This window comes from Balaenoptera acutorostrata, chromosome 2 (assembly GCF_949987535.1).
Source record: "Balaenoptera acutorostrata chromosome 2, mBalAcu1.1, whole genome shotgun sequence".
Classification (NCBI taxonomy): Eukaryota; Metazoa; Chordata; class Mammalia; order Artiodactyla; family Balaenopteridae; genus Balaenoptera; species Balaenoptera acutorostrata.
The window spans coordinates 32,664,493-32,688,948 of NC_080065.1; the positions used below are offsets into that span (position 1 = coordinate 32,664,493).

The window sequence follows — 24,456 nt, forward strand, 5'->3', positions numbered from 1 at the left end:
TAGAACACTTTTGCAGTGTTCCAAAGTCCCTACTTTAAACCATAAGAACTCCTTTTCCTTGTAAGCCCATCAGTACTTTATGTAATGTCTATAGAGATTCAGTTCATAGCTATTTTGGCTTCTGCTGAGAGGCTATCAGGAGAGAACACCATCCAGCAAATTCTGTACCCTCACTCCTTCTTCAAGAGACGCAGCATTTAGTTGCTCAAGGCCTATAACTTTGTTCTAAAAACTGACAAGGGTCCCTCCTTCAAACTCCTCTTAGAGACCCTTAGAATCAGTGACTGGTCTCAGAGTCAGGGCACAAATTCAGGAAGTCTAGGATGTACTGGCCAGGCTAGATCATCCAGCTACATGGTTTTTACAGGAATTCAAGGAGGAAGTAGTTGTTACTGCCTGTGTGGGTTAGCAAAGGCTGTAGCCCATGGGAAGCTTTTGGATAGAACTTTCCAGGAAGCGAAACAGGGGCGGAGTATTCCAGGCACCGGGGAAAATGGAATCTACATTGAGATTTTGACGTTGCATGACATATTTCTGTGATCTGAATCTAAGCAAGCGGAAGGAGTTTACCCGCTGAGAAAACCACGGGGCACCTGGGGGCCACACTCCTTTCTGCTCTCATCCCTAGATTTTGCCACCTGGTTGAGCTATTCCTGTCAATAACATCAGTCCTTTCTTATCGTACCTTTTCTCAGAAATCTTTCTGTATTTCTTGATTTGTGTAAACGTCAGACTAACTTAATTACCTTTCAGACCAAATTAGGGGGCTTACTTACCTGCAGATATATAGTATCATAGTTTTAGAATTTTCTCAGAGATGCTAAGCCTAGGAAAACCCACAGAGCTTTCTAGTTACTCCGTTCAGGGAACAAGCCAGGTACGCTGACCCCTGCCTCTTGGTTAGTTGAGGCTTTTGGGGGAGACAGTAGCCATCTGCCTCTCTCAGAAACAGTCTGATGGTCCCTCAAAACCATCCGGGAAGGATGCCCTTCTTGTAGTAAGTTGGCCCTACCACTGCCAGAGAAGACGGGGCTGAGGCAGGAGGGGAGAGGCATCCAAAGCAAATCCTGCAGACACACTACCCTGCATGTCCTGTGATGCTTGTCTTTCACCTCGGGAAGGAAATGACAGCAAAATGCCGTGCCCCTCTCCTGCCTGGAGAAACGGATTCTAGGGGGAAGGAGACCATAGCACCCTTTGCCCATAGGAGAAACCTGTAATATGAAGTGTGTAAACGTGGAGGGTAAGACTGCCTGCTAGCGACCGCCAGCTTCACCACATATGACCACTGTGACATCGGACAAATTAATTATGCTCTCTGTGCCCTAGGTTTTTGACCCATAAAATGGTGATGGATACTAGTAGTTGGCCTACTTTCTTAACTATAAAATAGGGATACTGGGTGATGACGATGACATGATGTAAAGCACTTGGCGTACTAACCAAAATGCCTGCTAAGTAGTAAGCACTCACTAAGATTGTTCCAGGAATAATGAGCAAGTGTAGGGGGGACAGGGATTAAGCAAAACTGCAGGTAGGCGTTGGTGATTACTTAAAATAACCACATGGAGTTATTTTAAAGGCAGGGATTCTCCAGATGTTGTGAGTTGAGTCACCAAAACGCAGAAAAGGCCTCAGAAGCTTGACCGTTACCTCCAAAAGAGGAACAATCAATTTTTGAAAACTTGGCTTAAAAAATACCCTTGGCTTGTGTATGACGAGATACTAGATCTGATGTTCTGTGGCCTGTGTCGTAAACACAGAGTGAAGTCGAAGGAAAATCAAGTGAGGTTTTTTTTTTATGGCATCGACAACTTCCGGACTGAATTTCTCAACGTGCACCATCTCAGCGAGGCTCACGCCAAGCCTTCCCTCATGGAAGCGACAAGTGGTTCCCCAGGAAGCAGAATCACCACGGAGCTGATGGTGAGGACCACGAGCAAGGTCACCCTCGGGAGGGTGGAGAACTTGTTCCCATCCTGCCACGCCATTGCCAAGACCAGACGTCCCCTCAACGATTTTATCTGGATGTGCTCGTTGGATGATATGAAGGGTGATGATATTGGCCAGGTATTCAGAACGAACAAATCGGCCAGAACATTTACATAGTATATTGCTGAAGCAGAACGGAGAACTCTAAGAGAGAAATTAGAAAAAAGTAAGTTTTTCTCCGTCCTCAGTGATGGGATCACAGACAGTTCAATCGAGGAAGCTGACCTTGTGTACGAGCAGTGCGCGTGCGCAGGGAAAGTACACTGCCAAATCGTTGGGGTACAGACGGGGGAAAAGAAGGGACCTCTGGCAATAAAACATGCCACTGAGAAAACTCTAGAGAGAAATCTTCAACTTCGACTGTCGAACCAAGAGTGAGCAAAGAAACTGGTTGGTTTCGCAAGTGATGGTGCCCCCAGCTCAGAGCGAGAAGACGGCAGTGGGGTGGCCCTGCTTTTAAGAGAAATCCAGCCACGTGCGCTGACTGTGTATTGCTCTGCGCATCAGCTCGAGGTATCTTACAAAGCGGCGTTCCAGAGCGTTCCCCTGTACAACGATGTCAGAGACCTTCTCCGCAGCACTTACCACTTCTATCACAATTCTCCTGTTCATAAGAGTACTCTGGTAATTTCAAAGGCCTTCACCTTCGACCTGTGATGCCTTCTCAAGTAGGAGGCCGGAGGTGGCTTCAAGGATTACAGGCCTCCCTCCAGAACCTTCTCAAAGGATATCAGTTGTCCAGCAGCTGCATTCGGTACGTAATTTTGAAATACTGTACTATTTTAGTTTTTTCAGAATAAAAAGAATACTTTTACTGAGCCATTTGAAATAATAATTTTGAGAAAGATAAACCACTGTTTTTTCCTAGCCCATGTTACAGACAAGGGAAGGCAGAAGTGACACCAATCATCAGAAAGCCAAAGACCTTCTAGAGTCCCTCCTGCAGGCAGACATTGTTAAATTTGTCCACTTCTTGCTGGATGTCATTAATGTCCTCAGCATTCTGTCCCATGTCAATCAGAACAGAAACTCTTCAATTGCTGATATATTTGCCACCCTAGAGTCAACACTGGAAATGCTCAGAATATATCAGACAAGGTGAGGAGTCCGGGATGATCTGAGAGTCTATCCAACCAGACAGATGGACTTGGGAAACCATTTTCTAGGTGTTTTTGCACGTAATTGTCCACTTGGGGGATTTTTTTCCCTCCCCAGACCAGGGCCAAAAGAACGCCTGGTAGATTCAGTCACACACTTTCAGGTAACTGCCTCCTCGGAGGAAAGCGAAACATTTCTGACGTGAGAAACTTGGTTTTAACACATCTTATCAAGAGGCTGAGAGGCTGTTTCAGAGATGTCAACCAAGATGTGGTGAAGGCAGCCACGACTGGGAGCTTTAAACTGTGGCCAGCGAAGATAAATCAAGGTAACGTATGAACTCGGGCTCTGAATCTGTTGTTCTTTGATTGTCTGTACACATGTCTTTAAGATATGTGACTTTTTGTTTGGCGTATTGATTGCAGAATTTGGAGAAAAAGAGGTGTCCATCCTGATAGCACATCATGAACCAGTATTGGAAGATGCCAAGGTGAAAATTGAAGAAGTAGACACAGAATGGAGCATGTTGAAATTAGAGATTTATGCCAGGTGAGCATAAGTAACCTAGTTGATATTTATAAATATTGGAGTAAAACTTAGGAGTCTCAATCTTTTACATTTTTCCTCCTAGATTTCAGAACATCCACAAACTGACCTGGGATTTTGTGAATTCTGTTTATTTACACAAGTATCCGAACATCCTGAGACTCGTGGACCTAGTGCTGAGCCTCCTTGCAAGTTCAGCTGAAGCAGAATGTGGCTTTAGTCAGATGAAGGGCACTAAGTCACAAATGCATGCCAAGGTCAAGGCTGATAGCATGACAGATCTCCTGATAATTCAGTTGAATTCTCCAGACATTTATAACTTTGACCCTAGGAAAGCCATTCATTTATGGAATACAAGAACACCATCTTCAACTGGTGACACAAGACCTATCTCGGATTGTTCATCAAACTCAGAAAGGCTTGACGAAAGTGATTAGTAATGTGACAAATGTTGACCTCATCACTGATCATAGCAAAAAGAACTATTTTCAAAAACCTGAAAGTTAAAAGTAAAAGTCACCAGTCTTCATATCAAACACAAAAGGCATTTGGCATTATCCAGACCTACAGGGCAAAAATCCAAAGATTGGTTTTCCTCTGACTTTCTAATTCTAGTTCTATATCCACACGTTCTTTCACATTCTTTTGGTGAAGTATATACTTCTAAGCAATGGTATTATTTTGATGTCATCTTTCTGAGAGTTACTACTAAGGGTAACTAGACTATAATGATGATCTGAGTTCCTTTAGGCCTGGCTTACAATTAACTGTTTTTCCTGGATAATTCTAAATGACGGTCGCATTAGGTAACTAACTTAGGGCCAAATGGAAAGAGAATTGTTTTTGATCTGTAAACAAAATTTGTAAGCTTATCTGTTTCTGCTACTGCATTATATGTGAAGACCATATTATTATATGCCTTGGTTATTTAAGTAACAAGGCCAAATATCAAAATAGTTTTCACATTTCACACTAGAGTTCCCAGATAAACAATTCCTATGTGAACTGAAAGTATTTTCTTACACTTTGCTTGCACCGTAGCTATTAGAGACAGTGGAAATATTTTACATATCTACCAGAATTTTTAAATACTTTGAGCCTCTTCAGGGTTTCAATTGAGTTTATTTGTGGTTTCATCTTGAGAAACATGAATGGTTAATTTCTAACTTGTCTGTAAACCAATATAGTATCATGTAAAGATCATTTTACCAAAAGTTCCACTACCTGGGAAAGTTATTCTCATCTCTATAAAATTGGATACTCAGGTTTGATCAAAAAGGATAGAGAATTTATTTCTGAACAACCTGCTGGATGGCCAGTCTTATCAAAGAAAGAAAGAGTCTGCTCTTGCTACCCAGAAAATTGCCTTCCAGATCTGAACCTTGTGCATGTTATTTGAACCACTGAAACTTTAAAAGGATTACTACATTTTCCTAAAGGTTAGAGGAAATGATAAAGTTCATGTTGGACTTTAGAAACGCTAAAAACTTAGATATAGGAAGAAAAATTTGAGATTCTACATCTACGTTTCACTCTTTTTATTCCTAAACAAAGAAGAATAGCTATATACTCTGGACCTGAAAGATACCTGAAAACATGTAGGAGTGTCTCCTGGTTCTAGAAGGTACCGACACTATGGGAGTTAAACATTTTTTAAGCAAATACATTTATTTTGCTTCCCTATTTCTTTTTTAATGCATGTGCATGCAATTTGAAATGAGCAACAGACTAAACAAACATCTCAAGGTAAAGTAGTTTAGTGTTTAAGAGCAAAAGGCTTTAAAACGTTAGTTATCTTTTATAAAATATATCACAGTGTTTGAGCCAATTAGATGACTAAATTAGCACTTCCAATCTAGTAATTTAATAATTCAAATATCCCAACATTTTTTTTTAATATTGTCTATATTTGTAGAGGATTTTTTTTTATAGCTACTTTATTTATTTATTTATTTATTTTTGGCTGTGTTGGGTCTTCGGTTCGTGCGAGGGCTTTCTCCAGTTGCGGCAAGTGGGGGCCACTCTTCATCGCGGTGCGGGGACCGCTCTTCATCGCGGTGTGCGGGCCTTTCACTATCGCGGCCCCTCCCGCTGCGGGGCACAGGCTCCAGACGCGCAGGCTCAGCAGTTGTGGCTCACGGGCCCAGCCGCTCCGCGGCACGTGGGATCTTCCCAGACCAGGGCTCGAACCCGTGTCCCCCGCATTAGCAGGCAGATTCTCAACCACTGCGCCACCAGGGAAGCCCCCAAATATCCCAACATTTACCAAAACAAATATATTCTGATCTAAAAAAGCAAAATGAGGATAAATGTGTTACCTTGATCACAGTGGTGATGTGCATGCGTTTGAAACACTTTTATCCCATATTTACCAAAACATTTTACTCTAGTGCCCTGCTGAAAAATAGTAGCCCTTGCAGTAGTTTTTAAAATTCAACCTATTCTGAGTACAAGGTCAAAGAAGACTCCAAACTAAAATATAAAGCCTCAGTATCTTACTCAGTCTGAACAATTTACTACTCACCGAAAAAGACGTGCTGACTTAGCTGAGAAACAACCATGGGAGGAAATCAGGAAATTGATTATTATTTTTATGTTTCCAAAGTGTCTTCTGTTTCTCTAAAGGCTAAAGTTTTAAAGAGAATGAATAAAGTGATTATACAAATATCCATTATTTGTTCTATTTTAGTGAAAGAAACAAATCACATAATAAAACGGAAAAATGTTTCTCATTGTATTTTAGGCATAATAGGAAACAAAGCATTTGCTGACATTCTGCTGGATTTGGTAACCCTGAACCTTGGAACAAACAACTTTCCTAGTAGTTGGATGAACCTCACTCAACCTGAAGTAAGCTTCTATTTTGTTTGGGTTTCAAGCTTTGAGAATTCTTCTTCTTTAATCAATAAGAGTTTTCAAATAACCAGTACCTGCACAGTATCCAACATTTAGTAGCAGCCTATAAACCTGGATGAACAAATGAATGAACTTCAAGTTAAGACACGTAGTATGTTCATGCTCAGTATTTGAAAATGAGTGACGATGCTGACAGTCAATGAAACATTACAGAGACCATGAGGCTCAGCCAGTGAGTTTGTATTTATTACTACCAGATGGAGTGATCCTAACTAGTAATAGTAGATGATTCTGGCAGCGCTTGCTTTTCCTTGTATTCTGTTCCTTAAGAAAACAAAGTGGTTAAAGAGTATTTCCCTACAAGCTGTAGAGCCCTCCCACACTCGTAATTATCATCTTTATTCCGTCTCTGTTGAAAAGGTACAAAGTGTACTATAGTCACAAGCGTTAATTCCTTGTGTAACAGTAAGCAAAAACCACAAATGTCAAGGAAGCAAAAAATCAAAAACACTCTCTAAGTTCTGTCTGGTGTGGATTGCTTGGTAGAACCTGAGGGAACAAAAATGAGAACTGACCCTATTGGCCAAGCTAAAATCTTACTTCCTTCATCGGAATCTCTTACTAAGAAACACGAGCAGGTAGAGTGTCACAAGAGAGTCATACAAACATTCCAATGGCATTTCCTGTTTTCTTCTAGTTGCAGGAGTTAACATCTTTATTGGTAACAAACTCGGAGTTTGTGGACTGGCGGAAATTCTTGTTAGTAGTCGCGCTGCCTTGGCCCATTCCTCTGGAGGAGGAGCTCTTGGAGACCCTGCAGAGGTTCCAGGCTGTGGATGAGGAGCACCTGGGCACAGTCACTTTTGAGCAGTATATGCAGGTCACTACCAGCCCCTGGTGGCACTGATCCTACCAGAGTACTTCTGACCTAAGAAGCTCCCTGATCTCCCAACACCAGGTCTCATGGCCCATGTCTAGGCACCTAGAGGCAGTACAGACACTGTCCAAGTCCCAGGTAGAAGTCTGGCTCCCACCCCCAGGGGAGGGTCTGAAAAAGTCAGAACTGCTTGGAGAGCTAAGGGTTCTGAAAGAAATCACAGAAAACATAATTGTCCTCCTACCAAGTGGTTCTTAACCTTGGCTGTACATTAGAATCGCCTGCAGAGCTTTTAATCAGCCCAATGCCCAATACCAAATACTCCGGAAGTAGCAACAGCAGTTACATTGAACACAGCGAAAGGGGCAGGGTTTTTTATTTTTTTCTTTTGGTCACAAGCGTGGTGAATGATGAGGTGGTTTTTGACAAGTTGAGTTTGAAATGTCTGTGGGAAATGCAGACAGAAATGTCCCACCTGATACGGCAGATGCAGAAGCCAGTCACCATCACGTAGGCAGTTGTTGGAGTTATGAATGGACCAGATCACCCGAGGCAAGTGTGTAAAGTGATGGATAATCCAGGAACATGGTACCTGGCCATTGGACTTGTAGATAGGATGTAACTATTGACCTTCACCAGAGCAATTTTGGGAGAGTACAGAGTCTAGATTGCAGAGGAGTGATGGAATAAATAGGTCTTTAGGAAGTGAAGATAAGACAGTCGATTCATCTTTGAGAAGCTTGAGTAAGGAGGGAGGAAGAATGAAATGCCATAACTAAGAAGGGCCTGAATGACTTATTTTGTGTCTACTAATCGAATTCATCCTAATGTTCACCACTTCACATTGCTGGTAGACACGAAAGGTGGAAACGTTTATAAGGTGCTGATTTTGAAACAGGGTGATAATCTCTAGGTGCCTGTAGCTCGTATATATTTCACCATTGAAAGATCACATCTCTTCCTGCTTCTCTTTTCTTCCTTGATTAATGGAAGACATGCTCATAGACAGCCCTGACGTTCCCACGCTCAGACAATTGAGCCAGAGGAAATAGCACTTCCACATCGAAGAGGTTCTTCAAGCCTGATCAAGAAAGGCGCATAGCTGATTGGGCTCTAATTTACATACTTCCCAAGTAGAGCACTTTGTGAATTCTTTCACTGTCCTGGGCCTGGGCTTACAACTTATAGAGATGTTTTGTGTAAAAACATAAACAGCAGGGCAAAACTTACTCTATTTTCTTGTTGGCTTAAGATTTTAAAAAGTGGGCGCTCGTGAATGTACCAACCTTCACTCTTTACAGTACGTGCCAATGAACACAGGTTATCAATTTAAACATCTTTTTGCACAAACGTGAGACGAACTTAGGTGCTGGTAATTTGTACCACAGTGCTGAGCAAAACCAGAAAGCTCCCTCACCAAAAGTGTGAACTTCTTAGAGAAAGTGGGCTGCTGCATGAAACAGAAACTCAGAAATACTTATCAGAACACCGCCTAGGTTTTGGGAGCAGTTGATTTCTGAGCTCTGCCCTCTCCGCTTACCCACCCAACGCCCACTCCTCAGGAAGCTCGGGACAAGGAGGCCATTTGGAGAGGCCCGCTTGACCTCCCCACGTGACTCACAGATCTCCAGCGCTCGCCACATCACACACACAGAGTTCTTTCATGGGACTATCAAAACAGCTTCTAGGGCAAAGTTTTATGATTTGTTGAAAATGCCACCTTCGAATACAGTAGTCAAAAAGTACAACTGCATCGCTGAAATGAAGTTCTCTGGGAAAAAAATAAATAAATAAATAAGCTCCCTACTCTGCTTTTCATTTTGTCTTTTTTCTTTTCTTTTGACTAACTGCAAGTTCACCATAACCGCCACTTAAGAGTGTGCTGATTTCCCCAGCTTCTAAAATAGAATAAGATACAGCGTTTGTGAAGCTGCTGGGGTCGCATACCTGGGCTAAGCCAGGCGAGCATAAAAGTGCACCTGCCTTTGCTCCAGCCCTATTGCAGCCGTCACACTCTTGCCTCTGTCACGTGTGGATGTTTAGTCACACTCATGCAGAATGTTTTGATGGTGAACTCTCTCGACTCATCTTCTGTCAGTGAGAATGCAGGTTACCATAGGCTTAATGAGTCAGATGTTCTAGGATCCAAACAGCGCAGCACTTGTTCTCTAAGGAAAAGTAAACTAACCTAAAATTCTTTGACCATATTTTAGTAAGAGAGTACAAAGGACATTTCCACATTTCAAGGATAAATCACCTGATTCTCCAGTGGGGCAAGATGTGGTTGACTGAACCTTGCTTGATCAATTTAAACCCAACCCTACGTTCACGTTTAACATTTCGCACTGCTAACGTTTTCATGGATGACTTTTTTAAAAATATAAGTTGTTCTCTGATTAGGTTCTTTCTTCTTTCTCATGTGACCCTCTTGTATGTGAAACACTTTGAAACAGTTTCCTAATCTTTAAAATATCATCTATTTTTTAAAAACTAACATGACTGAATTCTTGGTTTTAAGAATAAGGGAAAATTCCTGTGCGTTGAAACAACTGGATATGGAATTGATGGTTGAGAAATCAGGGATGAGTAGGAATCCTTCTTTTAATATTTCCTCTTTATCACTGGTTTTCAGCAATTTGATTATTGTGTACCTCGGCGTGCTTTTCTTCATATTTCTTTTGCTTGTGTTTCACTGAGCTTCTTGCACCTGTGGGTTTGCAGTTTTTGTCAAATTTGGAAAATTGTCAGAAAATTTTTTCCAAGTATTTTTTCTGTACTCCTCTCCCCCATTCTCAAAATCCAGTTACATGTTTGTCCCACAGGTTGCTGATCCTGGATTCTTTTTTCTTTCTAATTTTTTTTCTCTCTGACTTTATTTTGTATTCATTTCTACTTCTCCATCTTCTAGTTCACTGATCATTTCCTTTGCAGAGTCAAATCTATTATTAATACAATCCAGTGTATTTTTATTTGAAATATATTTTTTATCTTTTTAAGTTGGGTCTTTTTTATATCCTTCATTTCTCTCTTCATTATATGCATTTTTCTCTGTCTCCTTGAATAAATGAAATATATTTAGAACAGCTAAATGAACATCCTTGTCTGTTCATTCTATCATCTGTGTATTTCAGTGTTTGTTTCTATTGATTGATGTTTCTTCTGACTATGGGTTATATTTTCTGGCTTTTTTGCATGCCTTTGTATAGGATGCCAGATGTTATAAATTTTATATTGATGGGTGTCCAATTTTATATACCTTTAAATATTGTCGGGCATGCAGTAATGTTATTTGCAATCAGTTTTATACTTTCAAGGTTACATTAAGATTGATAAGGGTGGGTCCAGAGCAAACTTTAGTTTAGGGTTAATCTAGCCCCACTACTAAGGCAATATCCTCCTGGGGGTGCTACCCAATGCCTTGTGTATCAAGAGGTCCTTCCACTCTGCCGGGTGGTAACATTTTCCCTGGTTGTAACATAGTCCCAGCCCTGTGTGAGTCTCAGGAAGAGTTTAGCTTACTCCTTTCCTGTGGTTCTTTCTCCAGCTTCTGGCATTTTCCACAGATACATCCAGAGGTTGGCTTTCAGTCAAGACTTGAGGAGATCTTTCTACAGCTCTCTAGGGCTCACCCTCTCTTTCAGTGCATCTCTAGTGTTTTGCCCTGAAAATTCTAGTCATCGTGGCCTCCCCCAACTCCAAATCTATCTTCTCAACCCAGCAAGACATGCCAGCTCTATTTGGATGCCTCTCCTGACACTGTAGCCTGAACAATAGTTGGGCTCCCCATTGCTCTCCTTATTTCAGGAATTACTGTCCTGTGTTGCCTGTTGTCTAATGTCTGAAAAAATTATGTTACATATATATTGGTCATTTTTTTATTATTTAAGGCAAGAGGGTAATTCTGAGCTTTGTCACTCCATCATGGCCTGAAGCATAAATCTTACCTACATTCCTCATCTCTCTATTCTCCATGGAGTGGTACTTATGGTCCACAGATTGGCCACGGGGCAAGGACTCTTTCTGGTCAGTGCAAGGCACTTACATTCAAAGCCTGAGCCCATGCTGGACCTTAGCTTCTTCTGTGTCTTCTCCCTCACAGGCTTCTGCATGGCCAGCACTCCTCTATTCTAAATGAAAAGAAAACCCGGTCCTCACCTCTGGGGGCTGCATCCCCTTACAAGCTACCTAGTGTCACTCCAGCCTTCTCTCAAAACACGGGTGATTCTTCGAAGGAAAGAAGGCACAAGCATAGGCCAGAGTCAGGTTAGGCTGGCCAATGGTTCTTGGAAGTAGGCAGTGCCAAGGGTAGATTGTCACTCTGGAAGATGGTAAGGGAGAAAGACCTAGGAACAAGATGCTTATGTATATGAAGTGCTTGCCATGTATAAAAGTTAAGCTTGGCAAGACATATTCTTCGAACCCAAGGAATTAATACCTGATGTTCAATAACAGACATGAATGAAAACACCCAAAGGAATGAACTGAATGCCAAATATCTGGTATAAATAAGTCAAATTGGGGTTTCAAGGAGAGATCAAAGAGGGCTTCCCTGAGGAGGTGTGATCTAAGCTGGGTCTGGAAAGATGAGTAGGTTTACATTGGTGAACAAGTAGTCACCTCAAGTAGGAGTAACGATGTGAGCAAAAGAGCAAGAGTAGGAAATGGTTCTAAGCAGAGAATGACATGACAAGATTAAAGTTTTGAGAAAATTGATATGGTCAAATGGTCTGAGCTGAAACAAATAAGAGAGAGACTGGAAATGAAGACAGCTCCGAGGTTGCTGGAGCAGCCCGTGATGGAGGCAAGGAGGCTGTACACCAGCGTGGCAGCCGTGGACGTGAGAGGAAGGGAGTGGGGGCAAGGCATTGCCAAATGGGAACTGAGGGGTTTGGTAATTAGTGTCAGACATGGGCTGAGAATGAAGGTTGTCATTAAAAAGTAGGTCCTGAGCTCTTGATTCAGTCAGTCACTCACTCAGCAAAGATTTCCAACACCAACAATCTGCCCCAGCACCACACTCAGCTCCGAGAACAGAGAGCAACATGAATAGGACACGAGCAAGATGAGCTAGTGGAGGGCACTGACCCCTCCAAAGTACTGCTATGCAAGCAACATCCAGGGCGGGGACCTCCAAGCTTCGTCGCATGCTCCAACAGTTACAGTATAGCAGGCACCCCAGTATGTGGGGTTTCATTTATAAATTATTCACGTGTACTACTGCACTAATGCATTCTATACATTATCAAAATTTTTTAAATAAAAATTACAAAAGAATGAGATCCAATACATGTGAATGGAAGTTCCAGTATTTTCTCCAGCATCCCCATGGTTTCTGCACCCTACTTTGGAGACCACTGCTCTAGACACCTGCAGAGATGGCTTCAATCTCTGTGGCTTTCAGAGGAACAATTACATCTCAGTGTAACTTTAATGATTCTCATTTTTGTTTTCTGTGTAGGCTGGTCTGTGGTTTACGGGAGATGAAGATAGAAAAATTCCAGAAAATCCCCTTGAACCTCTGCCATTCAATAGGCAGGAGCATCTTATAGAGGTAATTCCTGATATCTTTAAAAACTGTATGTAGTATCATAACATTGATCCATTTCTTTGTCTTTTCTTCCACTTGTGTAATTAGTCTTAGACTCCACCCTGACTCCCGGTTCCTTTGCTGTATCCCCCAAGTGCAGAGTTTAATATTCACTACGGAGATAGCATAGGAGGGTCTGGAGGGAAGCAGGGACCAAAATCATAGACAGGCTTCTCCTGTTTACTCACTATGTGATCCCAGACAATATCCATAAGCTCTCCGGGTTTCACTCTTCTCATCTAGCAAATAAGCTGGTCCTGAACACATTTTTCACTAAATTCCCTTCCAATTGTAAAAGCTTTGGATAAGAACTGACTTTCACCAATATATGTCTTTGTTCATTTCTCTTTGATTTTGACTAACTTGAGCAACATTCCAAGAGTTTGCATACAGTATTGCCCACTACCCATCAGATTATCATTATTATCATCAAAAATATCATCATCATCATTATTGTTATCATTAGCTTCTATCCCTGAGGCCACAATAGAATGCAAGCCCTTAAAATCTGAAAACCGTTCTGATTTCAACACAGCCAAGCTCAATAAAATATGAGAAAAGTTGAATGGTAGATTCAGACATGACAGCAAACTATGTATATAGTTGATCAATTCAGCCAGCCATGAGTTAAAAACTGCAGTGCAAAATTGAGCATGACTCCAGTGTAAACTGAAAGTGAGCAATTCCCTTCAATTGGATGCATATTCTTTGAGCATCTCTGCTAGATGCTAGCAGGAGAGCAGGTGAAAGAAAGGGGTCAGGGAGTTACCATAAAAAGGCCAAGACATGAGGCTGGCAGTTGCACGGGCAGTTTTTTTGTTTTGGTTGTTGGTTGTTTTATAAACTGGAGGACTGAGCTCAATTCTCCTGTACAGCTTTGGAAGGTGTCTCTATATGATTTTGTGAACAAATCTGTCAACAATATAAACAGGTTCTTCATTCCTTGAGAAGAAGCCAGCAGTCTGAATATGATGTCAAGTAACTTCCTTTTCAGCCAGAAGTTTTTAGAAACGTTTATCAGAGCGGAGCCCTTCCGTTGCTCACAGAGCTGCTAAAGGCAGGAGACAGCCTGTGTTGGTCAGCCCCGAGGACTGCGACACTGTGAGGCCGGAAAGGGCCTTGGGATGCCAAGGAAGGGTGTGGCTCCCACCGGCTGCTACCCAAACCGCTGGAAAGTGAACATAGGAAAGGAACAAAGTGGGGGGCAGAGGCAGGACCACAGAGCCTGAGAAAGAAGCGCTCTTACAGGGCAAAGGATGGTTGACAGGTGTGTGTGTGTGTGTGTGTGTGTGTGTGTGTGTGTGTGTGTTGTCCAGAGGACAGAAGAGGGTGGTGTCCTCTCTGCCCCATGAACTGGATGCTCAACATTTCATAAATCTCAACGCCCTTCAACTGGGATTAAAAGCACAGATGCCATGGCTGACAAGCTGTGAGGTCTTGATGGAGTTACCTACCCTCTCTGTGCTGTGGTTTTATTTTCATCCCTCTCTGCTGGGAGTGTTGTGCAGCGTGAGGTCATATGTGTGATACTTTTAGAACAGTGACTGGCACACAGTAAGCCCGACATAAGTGTCAGCTAAACAGAAGCTAATCACGCTAGCTCTACATGGTAAAACACTAGTTAATGGTTAAGAAGCTAAAGAAAGGGGTGCAAAGGGAAAACGTAAAACAATATAATAAGTTTACTTTTTTGGCCATAATTAGAATAAGTAAAGACCCAATCAGGGGAAAAAGCACCCCATGAAGAGGAATTCTGAGCGTCAGGATGCCTGGCCTCTGCTCCCAGTTCTGACCTGACCCACCGTAAGACCTTGAATAGATCCCTTCACCTGCCGGGGCCTCTGCAGGCTCTTAAAAAGAGGGCTTGGCCTACGATCTAGCTGGCCACACCCAGCTCCCCTGCTTTGTCATCTGTGTTCTCTACAATCCAGGGCCGCCAGGGTTCCCAGAGACAGACCGTAATTACTGCTGTCTGTGGGCTCAGATGACCTCAGAGTCCTAGGCACTGGGTAAGAGGTCCAGTTGCATCCGAAAAAGGAACCCTGAGACATGTCTGTGTTGCAATCACATCGTTGTCCCCTGCCAGTGACAAGTCACTTCCTTATAACTGACAAGGTTCAACCATGGCCTGGCTGCCCAGCTTTCCACACAACATCAAGAGCAACTATTCCAGTGTTTTAAAAATTCATAGGGATTTCTTGAGAAAAGGCAATTTTATCTCACCATATGCAAATTCACAGTTTTGTCTTAATCTCTTCTCCACAGCTTCTGTCCATGTGAAATCCTTCTATTTCTTTGGGCTGTTAATATTTGTTGAAGCCGGGCTCGTGGTTTGAAATACTAGCTTTTTGCTAACAAATCCCAAGTGTCTATTTCCACCCCAAACCTCTCTTCCAAACGTTAGACTCATAGACACGACTGCCTATTGGACATCTCCACTTGAATGTTCTAGTAGACATTTCAAACTCATCATGTCCAAGACTGGGTCCCTGACCTCCCATCCCCACCACCCGACTGCCCCACCTTCACCTAGAGCCCTCTCCATGTCGGTCAGTGGCAACTCTGTCCTTCCTCTTGCTCAGGCCAAAACCCTAGGAGTCATCCCCAGTTCTCTTCCTTTTCAAAACCCCACATCCAGTCCTTCAGGAAATCCTTGTAGTTCTACCCTCAAAATACGTCCAAGATCAGACCACCTCTTCCAAGTCCCATTGCTGTCACTGGAAGAAACCAGCCAACTTCACCTGCATGACAGCAGCGGCCTCACCACAGGTCCTCCATGTCTCCCTTGTCTTGGCTCAGGTCACAGGCAGATCACAGCAGCCTCTACTCCAGCCATCCCACAGCACTGTGTTTTAGTCAGAGGAAAACCGAAAGCCCTCAAGAAACAAACCGGCCTTGCCTCTTCTGACCCCTGCCTCAGCCACTCTGGCCTATTCCGTGTTGATCAAATGTGCAGGCGTGCTCCCACCTAAGGACACTGGCCTCTGCACTTTCCTCTGCCTGTGTGGCCCTTCCCCTGCATGTCCTACCTGCCTACTCCCTGCCCACCTCCAACCTTTGTCCAAATTTCATCTTCTCAATTCTGCAACCTGCCCCCCTTCCCCACTCTTCACTCCAATTCCCCTTTCCTTGACCTACATTTTTCCCCTGTGTTTCCATAATTACTATCTAATTTATTTATTCTGTCTGTCTTCCTCTTCTAGAAAGTAAGCTCCTCAAAAGCAGGCATCTTTATCTCTTTCCTAGTAAGTGCATTTCAAGCACCTAGAACAGTCTAGAACAGCCCTAAGTACTGTTCTGGAGCCATCTAAGGTTCTGCACAGTCAATAAGTACTGGTTGAATGAATGAAACCGTATATTTGTGTTGGGTTTTGAGTCTATGTAACAAATTTCCACAAACTTAGTGGCTTAAACCAAGGTCCAGTTATTACCTCAGCATTTCTGTAAGTCAGAAGTCCAGTCATGGCTTAGCTGGGTCCTCTGCTCAGGGTCTCAGAAGGCTAAAATCAAGGTGTCAGCTGGGGTTGCAGTCTTAGCTGAGGCCAATTCCAATATTGGTTCCAGGACTGGCTTCCAAGGTGGGTTGCTGGCAGAATTCAGATCCGTGCAGTTGTAGGACTGAGAACTTCAGCTCTGAGAGGCTGCCTGTTGTTCCCTGCCGCACGCCCTCTCACAGTTTCAGAGTTTGCTTCTTCACGGCCAGCAGGAAAGCATCTTGCTGGCTTCAAATCTCTCCCTGAAGGCCTGGGTCCTTTTTAAAAGGGCTCACATGATTAGATCAGGGCCCAAGGTTGGGCTCTCGTTTGATTAACTCAAAATCAACTGATTAAGGACCTTAATTGTATCTGCAAAATCTCTTCTTTACCTTTACTCCTGAAAATTGGCTTTCCATCACATCTACAAGTCCCACCCATACTCAAGGGGAAGGGATTATACAAGATATGTATTTGAGGGGGTTTTCCAGGGAAACTTTGAAGCCTTCTTAGGAGTCTTCCTATAACAACATTTTAAATGATCTTAAGAACATAGCAGGCCTTCCCTTTTTTGAATGTCTCATCCATTGGTTTAAAATCAAGCCTGTGTAATTACAGAAAGAGTTCACATGTCAACTTGTTTTATTTTTGCCCATCTTCCTTCAATATATCTTATTGAACTTCTTTGTTAACGGAAATAATGTGTTGCACCTACACAGCATTTTTTAAGAGCATTTCAATGAAAATAATATTAAAGTTCAAGGATTCATATGAAAGAAATGGAAGATGAATATGAAGGGACTATGCCATGGTTATCTGTTGGTGTCAGCTCCCTTCTACCCCTAGTCCTGCTGGGAATCCCTGAGGATTTCCAAAGGCAAGTGGGAAGATGAAGAAAATATAAGGTCCTGAAGGAACCCAAAAGCTGGATCATGACTCTTGAAATGTCTAAGGCTGCCTTACCATCAGAGAGCGTTTTGAAGCATCTGAGCCTAGATCGGTGCCACAGCAGGCCCTCAGTAAACGTTTGATAAAAAGGGGTGACTGAATGAACGAGCTTGCAGAGCCCATTGACCTCTAAGATTCTTTTCTGATTCATAGCATAACAGACTTTACGTATTTTCCTATCAAAGTTATTTTTATTTAAATTTGATTGGATTTGTCAAATATCAGAAAATAATTTTTCCAATTGTTATCTCATGGATGTATAATTAGATTTGCTCATAGTTGTAAGGACTGTCAGTAATAAAGAATAACATGGTATCTCTAGATCTAGGCACTTGCTTCTTTAAGTGTAGGCCAGGGCCAGCGGCTTGGGAATTGTATAGGACCTTGCTAAACATGCAGAATCTGAGACTGCTCCAGAGCCGTTTATTTAATAAGAATCTACATTTTATTTTTATTTTATTTTTTTAACATCTTTATTGGAGTATAATTGCTTTACAATGGTGTGTTAGTTTCTGCTTTATAACAAAGTGAATCAGCTATGCATATACATACATTTAAAAAAGATTCTCCAGAGGACCTTCAGGATGGCAGAGGAGTAAGACGTAGAGATCACCATCCTCTCCACAAAAATACATCTACATGTGGAATAACTCCTACTGAACGCTGGCAGAAGACCTCAGACTTCCCAAAAGGCAAAAAACTCCCCACTTACCTGGGTAGGGCAAAAGAAAAAAGAAAAAACAGAGACAAAAGAATAGGGTTGGGACCTGCACCAGTGGGAGGGAGCTGTGAAGGAGGAAAGGTTTCCACACGCTAGGAAGCCCCTTCACTGGCAGAGACGGAGCATGGTGGGGGGAGGAATCTTTGGAGCCACGGAGGAGAGCACAGCCACAGGGGTGCGGAGGGCAAAGCAGAGAGATTCCCGCACAGAGGCTCGGTGCCGACCAGCACTCACCAGCCCGAGAGGCTTGTCTGCTCACCTGCCGGGGCGGGCAGGGGCTGGGAGCTGAGGCTCCAGTTTCGGAGGTCGGATCCCAGGGAGAGGACTGGGGTTGGCGGCGTGAACACAGCCTGAAGGGGGCTAGTGCGCCACAGCTAGCTGGGAGGGAGTTCAGGAAAAAGTCTGGACCTGCCTAAGAGACAACGGACCATTGTTTCCTGGTGTGCGAGGAGAGGGGATTCAGAGCACCATCTAAATGAGCTCCAGAGACGGGCGCGAGCTGTGGCGATCAGCGCAGACCCCAGAGATGGGCATGAGATGCTAAGGCTGCTGCTGCCGCCACCAAGAAGCCTCTGTGCGAGCACAGGTCACTATCCACACCTGCCCTCCCAGGAGACTGTGCAGCCCGCCACTGCCAGGGGCCCGTGATCCAGGGACAACTTCCCTGGGAGAACACACGGTACGGCTCAGGCTGGTGCAATGTCACGCTGGCCTCTGCCCCCACAGCCTTGCCCCACATTCCGTGCCCCTCCCTCCTGGCCTCAGAGAGCCAGAGCCCCCTAAGCAGCTGCTCCTTTAACCCCCTCTGGTCTGGGCAAAGAACAGGTGCTAGAAGGCGACCTACACGCAGAGGCGGGGCCAAATCCAAAGCTGAACCCCAGGAGCTGTGCGAACAAAGAAGAGAAAGGGAAATCTCTCCCAGCAGCCTCAGGAGCAGCGGATTAAAGCTCCACAATCAATTTGATGTACCCTGCATCTGTGGAATACCTGAACAGACAATGCATCATCCCAAAATAGAGGAGGTGGATTTTGGGAGCAACTGTAGACTTGGGGTTTGCTGTATGCGATTGACTAGTTTCTGATTTTTATGTGTATCTTAGTATAGTTTTTAGCACTTGTTATCATTAGTGGATTTGTTTATTGGTTTGGTTGCTCTCTTTTTCTTTTTCTTTTTTAAAATTTATTTATTTATTTATTTATTTTTGGCTGTGTTGGGTTTTCGTTTCTGTGTGAGGGCTTTCCTTAGTTGTGGCAAGTGGGGGCCACTCTTCATCGCGGTGCGCAGGCCTCTCACTATCGCAGCCTCTCCTGTTGTGGAGCACAGTCTCCAGATGTGCAGGCTCAGTAGTTGTGGCTCACGGGCCTAGTTGCTCCGCAGCATGTGGGATCTTCCCAGACCAGGGCTCGAACCCGTGTCCCCTGCATTAGCAGGCAGATTCTCAACCACTGTGCCACCAGGGAAGCCCCCTCTTTTTCTTTTTAATTACTCTGTTTTAAATAATTTTTTAAAACTTTTTATTTTAATAACTTTATTTTATTTTATTTTATGTATTGTTTTTCCCTCCCTTTTCTTCTGAGCTGTGTGACTGACAGGGTCTTGGTGCTCTGACCAGCTGTCAGGCCTTAGCCTCTGAGGTGGGAGAGCTGAGTTCAGGACATTGGACCACCAGAGACCTCCTGGCCCCATGTAATATCAATCTGCGAGAGCTCTCCCAGAGATCTCCATCTCAATGCAAAGACCCAGCTCCACTCAATGACCAGCAAGCTCCACTGCTGGACACCCTATGCCAAACAGCTAGCAAGATGAACACAACCCCACCCATTAGCAGAGAGGCTGCCTAAAATCATGGTAAGTTCACAGACACGCCAAAACACACCACCGGACGCAGCTCTGCCCAGCAGAAAGACAAGATCCAGCCTCATCTACCAGAACACAGGCACCAGTGCCCTCCACCAGAAAGCCTACACAACCCACTGAACCAACCTCATCCACTGGGGGCAGAAACCAAAAACAACGGAAACTACGAACATGTGGCCTGCAAAAAGGAGACCCCAAACACAGTAAGTTAAGGAAAATGAGAAGAAAGAGAAATACGCAGCAGATGAAGGAGCAAAGTAAAAACCCACCAGGCCAAAAAAATGAAGAGGAAAGAGGGAGTCTACCTGAAAAAGAATTCAGCATAATGGTAGTAAAGATGATCCAAAATCTTGGAAATAGAATGGAGAAAATACAAGAAACGTTTAACAAGGACCTAGAAGAACTAAAGAGCAAACAAACAGTGAGGAACAACACAATAAATGAAATTAAAAATACTCTAGAAGGAATCAATAGCAGAATAACTGAGGCAGAAGAACGGATAAGTGACCAGGATGATAAAATAGTGGAAATAACTACTGCAGAGCAGAATAAAGAAAAAAGCATGAAAAGAATTGAGGACAGTCTTAGAGACCTCTGGGACAACATTAAATGCACCAACATTAGAATTATAGGGGTCACAGTGGAAGAAGAGAAAAAAAGGAACTAAGAAAATATTTGAAGAGATTATAGTTAAAAACTTCCCTAATATGGGAAAGGAAATAGTCAATCAAGTGCAGGAAGCACAGAGAGTCCCATACAGGATAAATCCAAGGAGAAACACACCAAGATAAATACTAATCAAACTATCAAAAATTAAATACAAAGAAAAAATATTAAAAGCAGCAAGGGAAAAGCAACAAATAACATACAAGGGAATCCCCATAAGGTTAACAGCTGATCTTTCAGCAGAAACTCTGCAAGCCAGAAGGGAGTGGCAGGACATATTTAAAGTGATGAAAGGGAAAAACCTACAACCAAGATTACTCTACCCAGCAAGGATCTCATTCAGATTCCACAGAGAAATTAAAACCTTTACAGACAAGCAAAAGCTAAGAGAATTCAGCACCACCAAACCAGCTTTACAAGAAATGCTAAAGGAACTTCTCTAGGCAGGAAACACAAAAGAAGGAAAAGACCTACAATAACAAACCCAAAACAATTAAGAAAATGGTAATAGGAACATACATATCAATAATTACCTTAAATGTAAATGGATTAAATGCTGCCACCAAAAAACATAGACTGGTTGAATGGATATAAAAACAAGACCTGTATACATGCAGTCTACAGGAGACCCACTTCAGACCTAGGGACACATACAGACTGAAAGTGAGGGGAGGGAAAAAGATATTCCATGCAAATTGATCAAAAGAAAGCTGGAGTAGCAATTCTCATATCAGACAAAATAAACTTTAAAAAAAGACTATTACAAGAGACAAAGAAGGGCACTACATAATGATCAAGGGATCAATCCAAGAAGATATAACAGTTGTAAATATTGATGCACCCAACATAGGAGCACCTCAATACATAAGGCAAATGCTAACAGCCATAAAAGGGGAAATCAACAGTAACACAATCATAGTAGGGGACTTTAACACCCCACTTTCACCAATGGACAGATCATCCAAAATGAAAACAAATAAGGAAACACAAGCTTTAAATGACACATTAAACAAGATGGACTTAAATGATATTTATAGGACATTCCATTCAAAAACAACAGAATACACTTTCTTCTCAAGTGCTCATGGAACATTCTCCAGGATAGATCATATCTTGGGTCACAAATCAAGCCTTGGTAAATTTAAGAAAATTGAAATCGTATCAAGTATCTTTTCCAACCACAAAGCTATGAGACTAGATATCAATTACAGGAAAAAAACTGTAAAAACTACAAACACATGGAGGCTAAACAATACACTACTAAATAACCAAGAGATCACTGAAGAAATCCAAGAGGAAATCAAAAAAACATCTAGAAACAAATGACAATGAAAACATGACGACCCATAACCTATGGGATGCAACAAAAGCAGTTCTAAGAGGTAAGTTTATAGCAATACAATCCTACCTCAAGAAACAAGAAACATCTCAAATAAACAACCTAACCTTACACCTAAAGCAATTAGAGAAAGAAGAACAAAAAATCCCCAAAGTTAGCAGAAGGAAAGAAATCATAATGATCAGATCAGAAATAAATGGGAAAAAAAATGAAGGAAAAAAATAGCAAAGATCAATAAAACTAAAAGCTGGTTCTTTGAGAAGATAAACAAAATTGATAAACCATTAGCCAAACTCATCAAGAAAAAGAGGGAGAGGACTCAAATCAATAAAATTAGAAATGCAAAAGGAGAAGTTACAACAGACACTGCAGAAACACAAAGCATCCTAAGAGACTACTACAAGCAACTCTATACCAGTAAAATGGACAACCTGGAAGAAATGGACAAATACTTAGAAAAGCACAACCTTCAGAGACTGAACCAGGAAGAAATAGAAAATATAAACAGACCAATCACAAGCACTGAAATTAAAAATCTTCCAACAAACAAAAGCCCAGGATCAGACGGCTTCACAGGCAAATTCTATCAAACATTTAGAGAAGAGCTAACACTTATCCTTCTCCAACTCTTCCAAAATATAGCAGAGGGAGGAACACTCCCAAACTCATTCTACGAGGCCACCATCACCCTGATACCAAAACCAAAAGATGTCACAAAAAAAGAAAACTATAAGCCAATATCACTGATGAACAGAGATGCAAAAATCCTCAAAAAAATACTAGCAAACAGAATCCAACAGCACATTAAAAGGATCATACATGATGACCAACTGGGGTTTATCCCAGGAATGCAAGGATTCTTCAGTATAAACAAATCAATCAATGTGATAAACCATATTAACAAATTGAAGGAGAAATACCATATGATCACCTCAATAGATGCAGAAAAAGCTTTTGACAAAATTCAACACCCATTTATGATAAAAACCCTCCAGAAAGTAGGCCTAGAGGGAACTTACCTCAACATAATAAAGACCATATATGAAAAACCCACAGCCAGCATCATTCTCAATGGTTAAAAACTGAAACCATTCCACTAAGATCAGGAACAAGACAAGGTTGCCCACTCTCACCACTATTATTCAACATAGTTTTGGAAGTTTTAGCCACAGCAATCAGAGAAGAAAAAGAAATAAAAGGAATCCAAATCGGAAAAGAAGAAGTAAAGCTGTCACTGTTTGCAGATGACCTGATACTATACATAGAGAATCCTAAAGATGATACCAGAAAACTACTAGAGCTAATCAATGCATTTGGTAAAGTAGCAGGATACAAAATTAATGCACAGAAATCTTTTGCATTCCTATACACTAATGATGAAAAATCTGAAAGAGAAATTAAGGAAACACTCTCATTTACCATTGCAACAAAAAGAATAAAATACCTAGGAATAAACCTACCTAAGGAGACAAGAGACCTATATGCAGAAAACTATAAGACACTGATGAAAGCAATTAAAGATGATACAAACAGATGGAGAGACATACCATGTTCTTGGATTGGAAGAATCAACATTGTGAAAATGACTATACTACCCAAAGCAATCTACAGATTCAATGCAATCCCTATCAAACTACCAATGGCACTTTTCACAGAACTAGAAAAAAATTTTTTACAATTTGTATGGAAACACAAAAAACTCCAAATAGTGAAAGCAATCTTGAGAAAGAAAAATGGAGCTGGAGGAATCAGGTTCCCTGATGTCAGACTATACTACAAAGCTACAGTAATCAGGACAGTATGGTACTGGCACAAAAACAGAAATATAGATCAATGGAACAGGATAGAAAACCTAGAGATAAACCCACGCACATATGGTCACCTTATCTTCGATAAAGGAGGCAAGAATATACAATGGAGAAAAGACAGCCTCTTCAATAAGTGGTGCTGGGAAAACTGGACAGCTACGTGTAAAAGAATGAAATTAGAACACTCCCTAACATCACACACAAAAATAAACTCAAAATGGATAAAAGACCTAAATGTAAGACTGGACACTATAAAACTCTTAGAGGAAAACATAGGAAGAACACTCTTTGACATAAATCACAGCAAGATCTTTTTTGACCCACCTCCTAGAGTAATGGAAATAAAAACAAAAATAAACAAATGGGACCTAATGAAACTTAAAAGCTTTTGCACAGCAAAGGAAAGCATAAACAAGACAAAAAGACAACCCTCAGAATGGGAGAAAATATTTGCAAATGAAGCAACTAACAAAGGATTAATATCCAAAATATACAAGCAGCTCATGCAGCTCAATATCAAAAAACAGACTACTCAATCCAAAAATGGGCAGAAGACCTAAATATACATTTCTCCAAAAAAGGTATACAGATTGCCAACAAACACGTGAAAGTATGCTCAACATCACTAATCATTAGAGAAATGCAAATCAAAACTACAATGAGGTATCACCTCACACTGGTCATAAT

At 42.0% G+C, this 24,456-nt stretch overlaps 1 protein-coding gene across 1 annotated transcript in view; it reads left to right on the forward strand.

Annotated features, from left to right (window-relative positions):
* SPEF2 (sperm flagellar 2) overlaps nucleotides 1-24,456 on the forward strand; it is a 175,147-nt gene that overhangs the window by 135,279 nt on the left and 15,412 nt on the right. Inside the window, 3 exon segments of the mRNA XM_057540876.1 lie at nucleotides 6,380-6,486; nucleotides 7,190-7,372; nucleotides 12,828-12,920. Coding sequence (XP_057396859.1) covers nucleotides 6,380-6,486; nucleotides 7,190-7,372; nucleotides 12,828-12,920 — 383 coding nt within the window.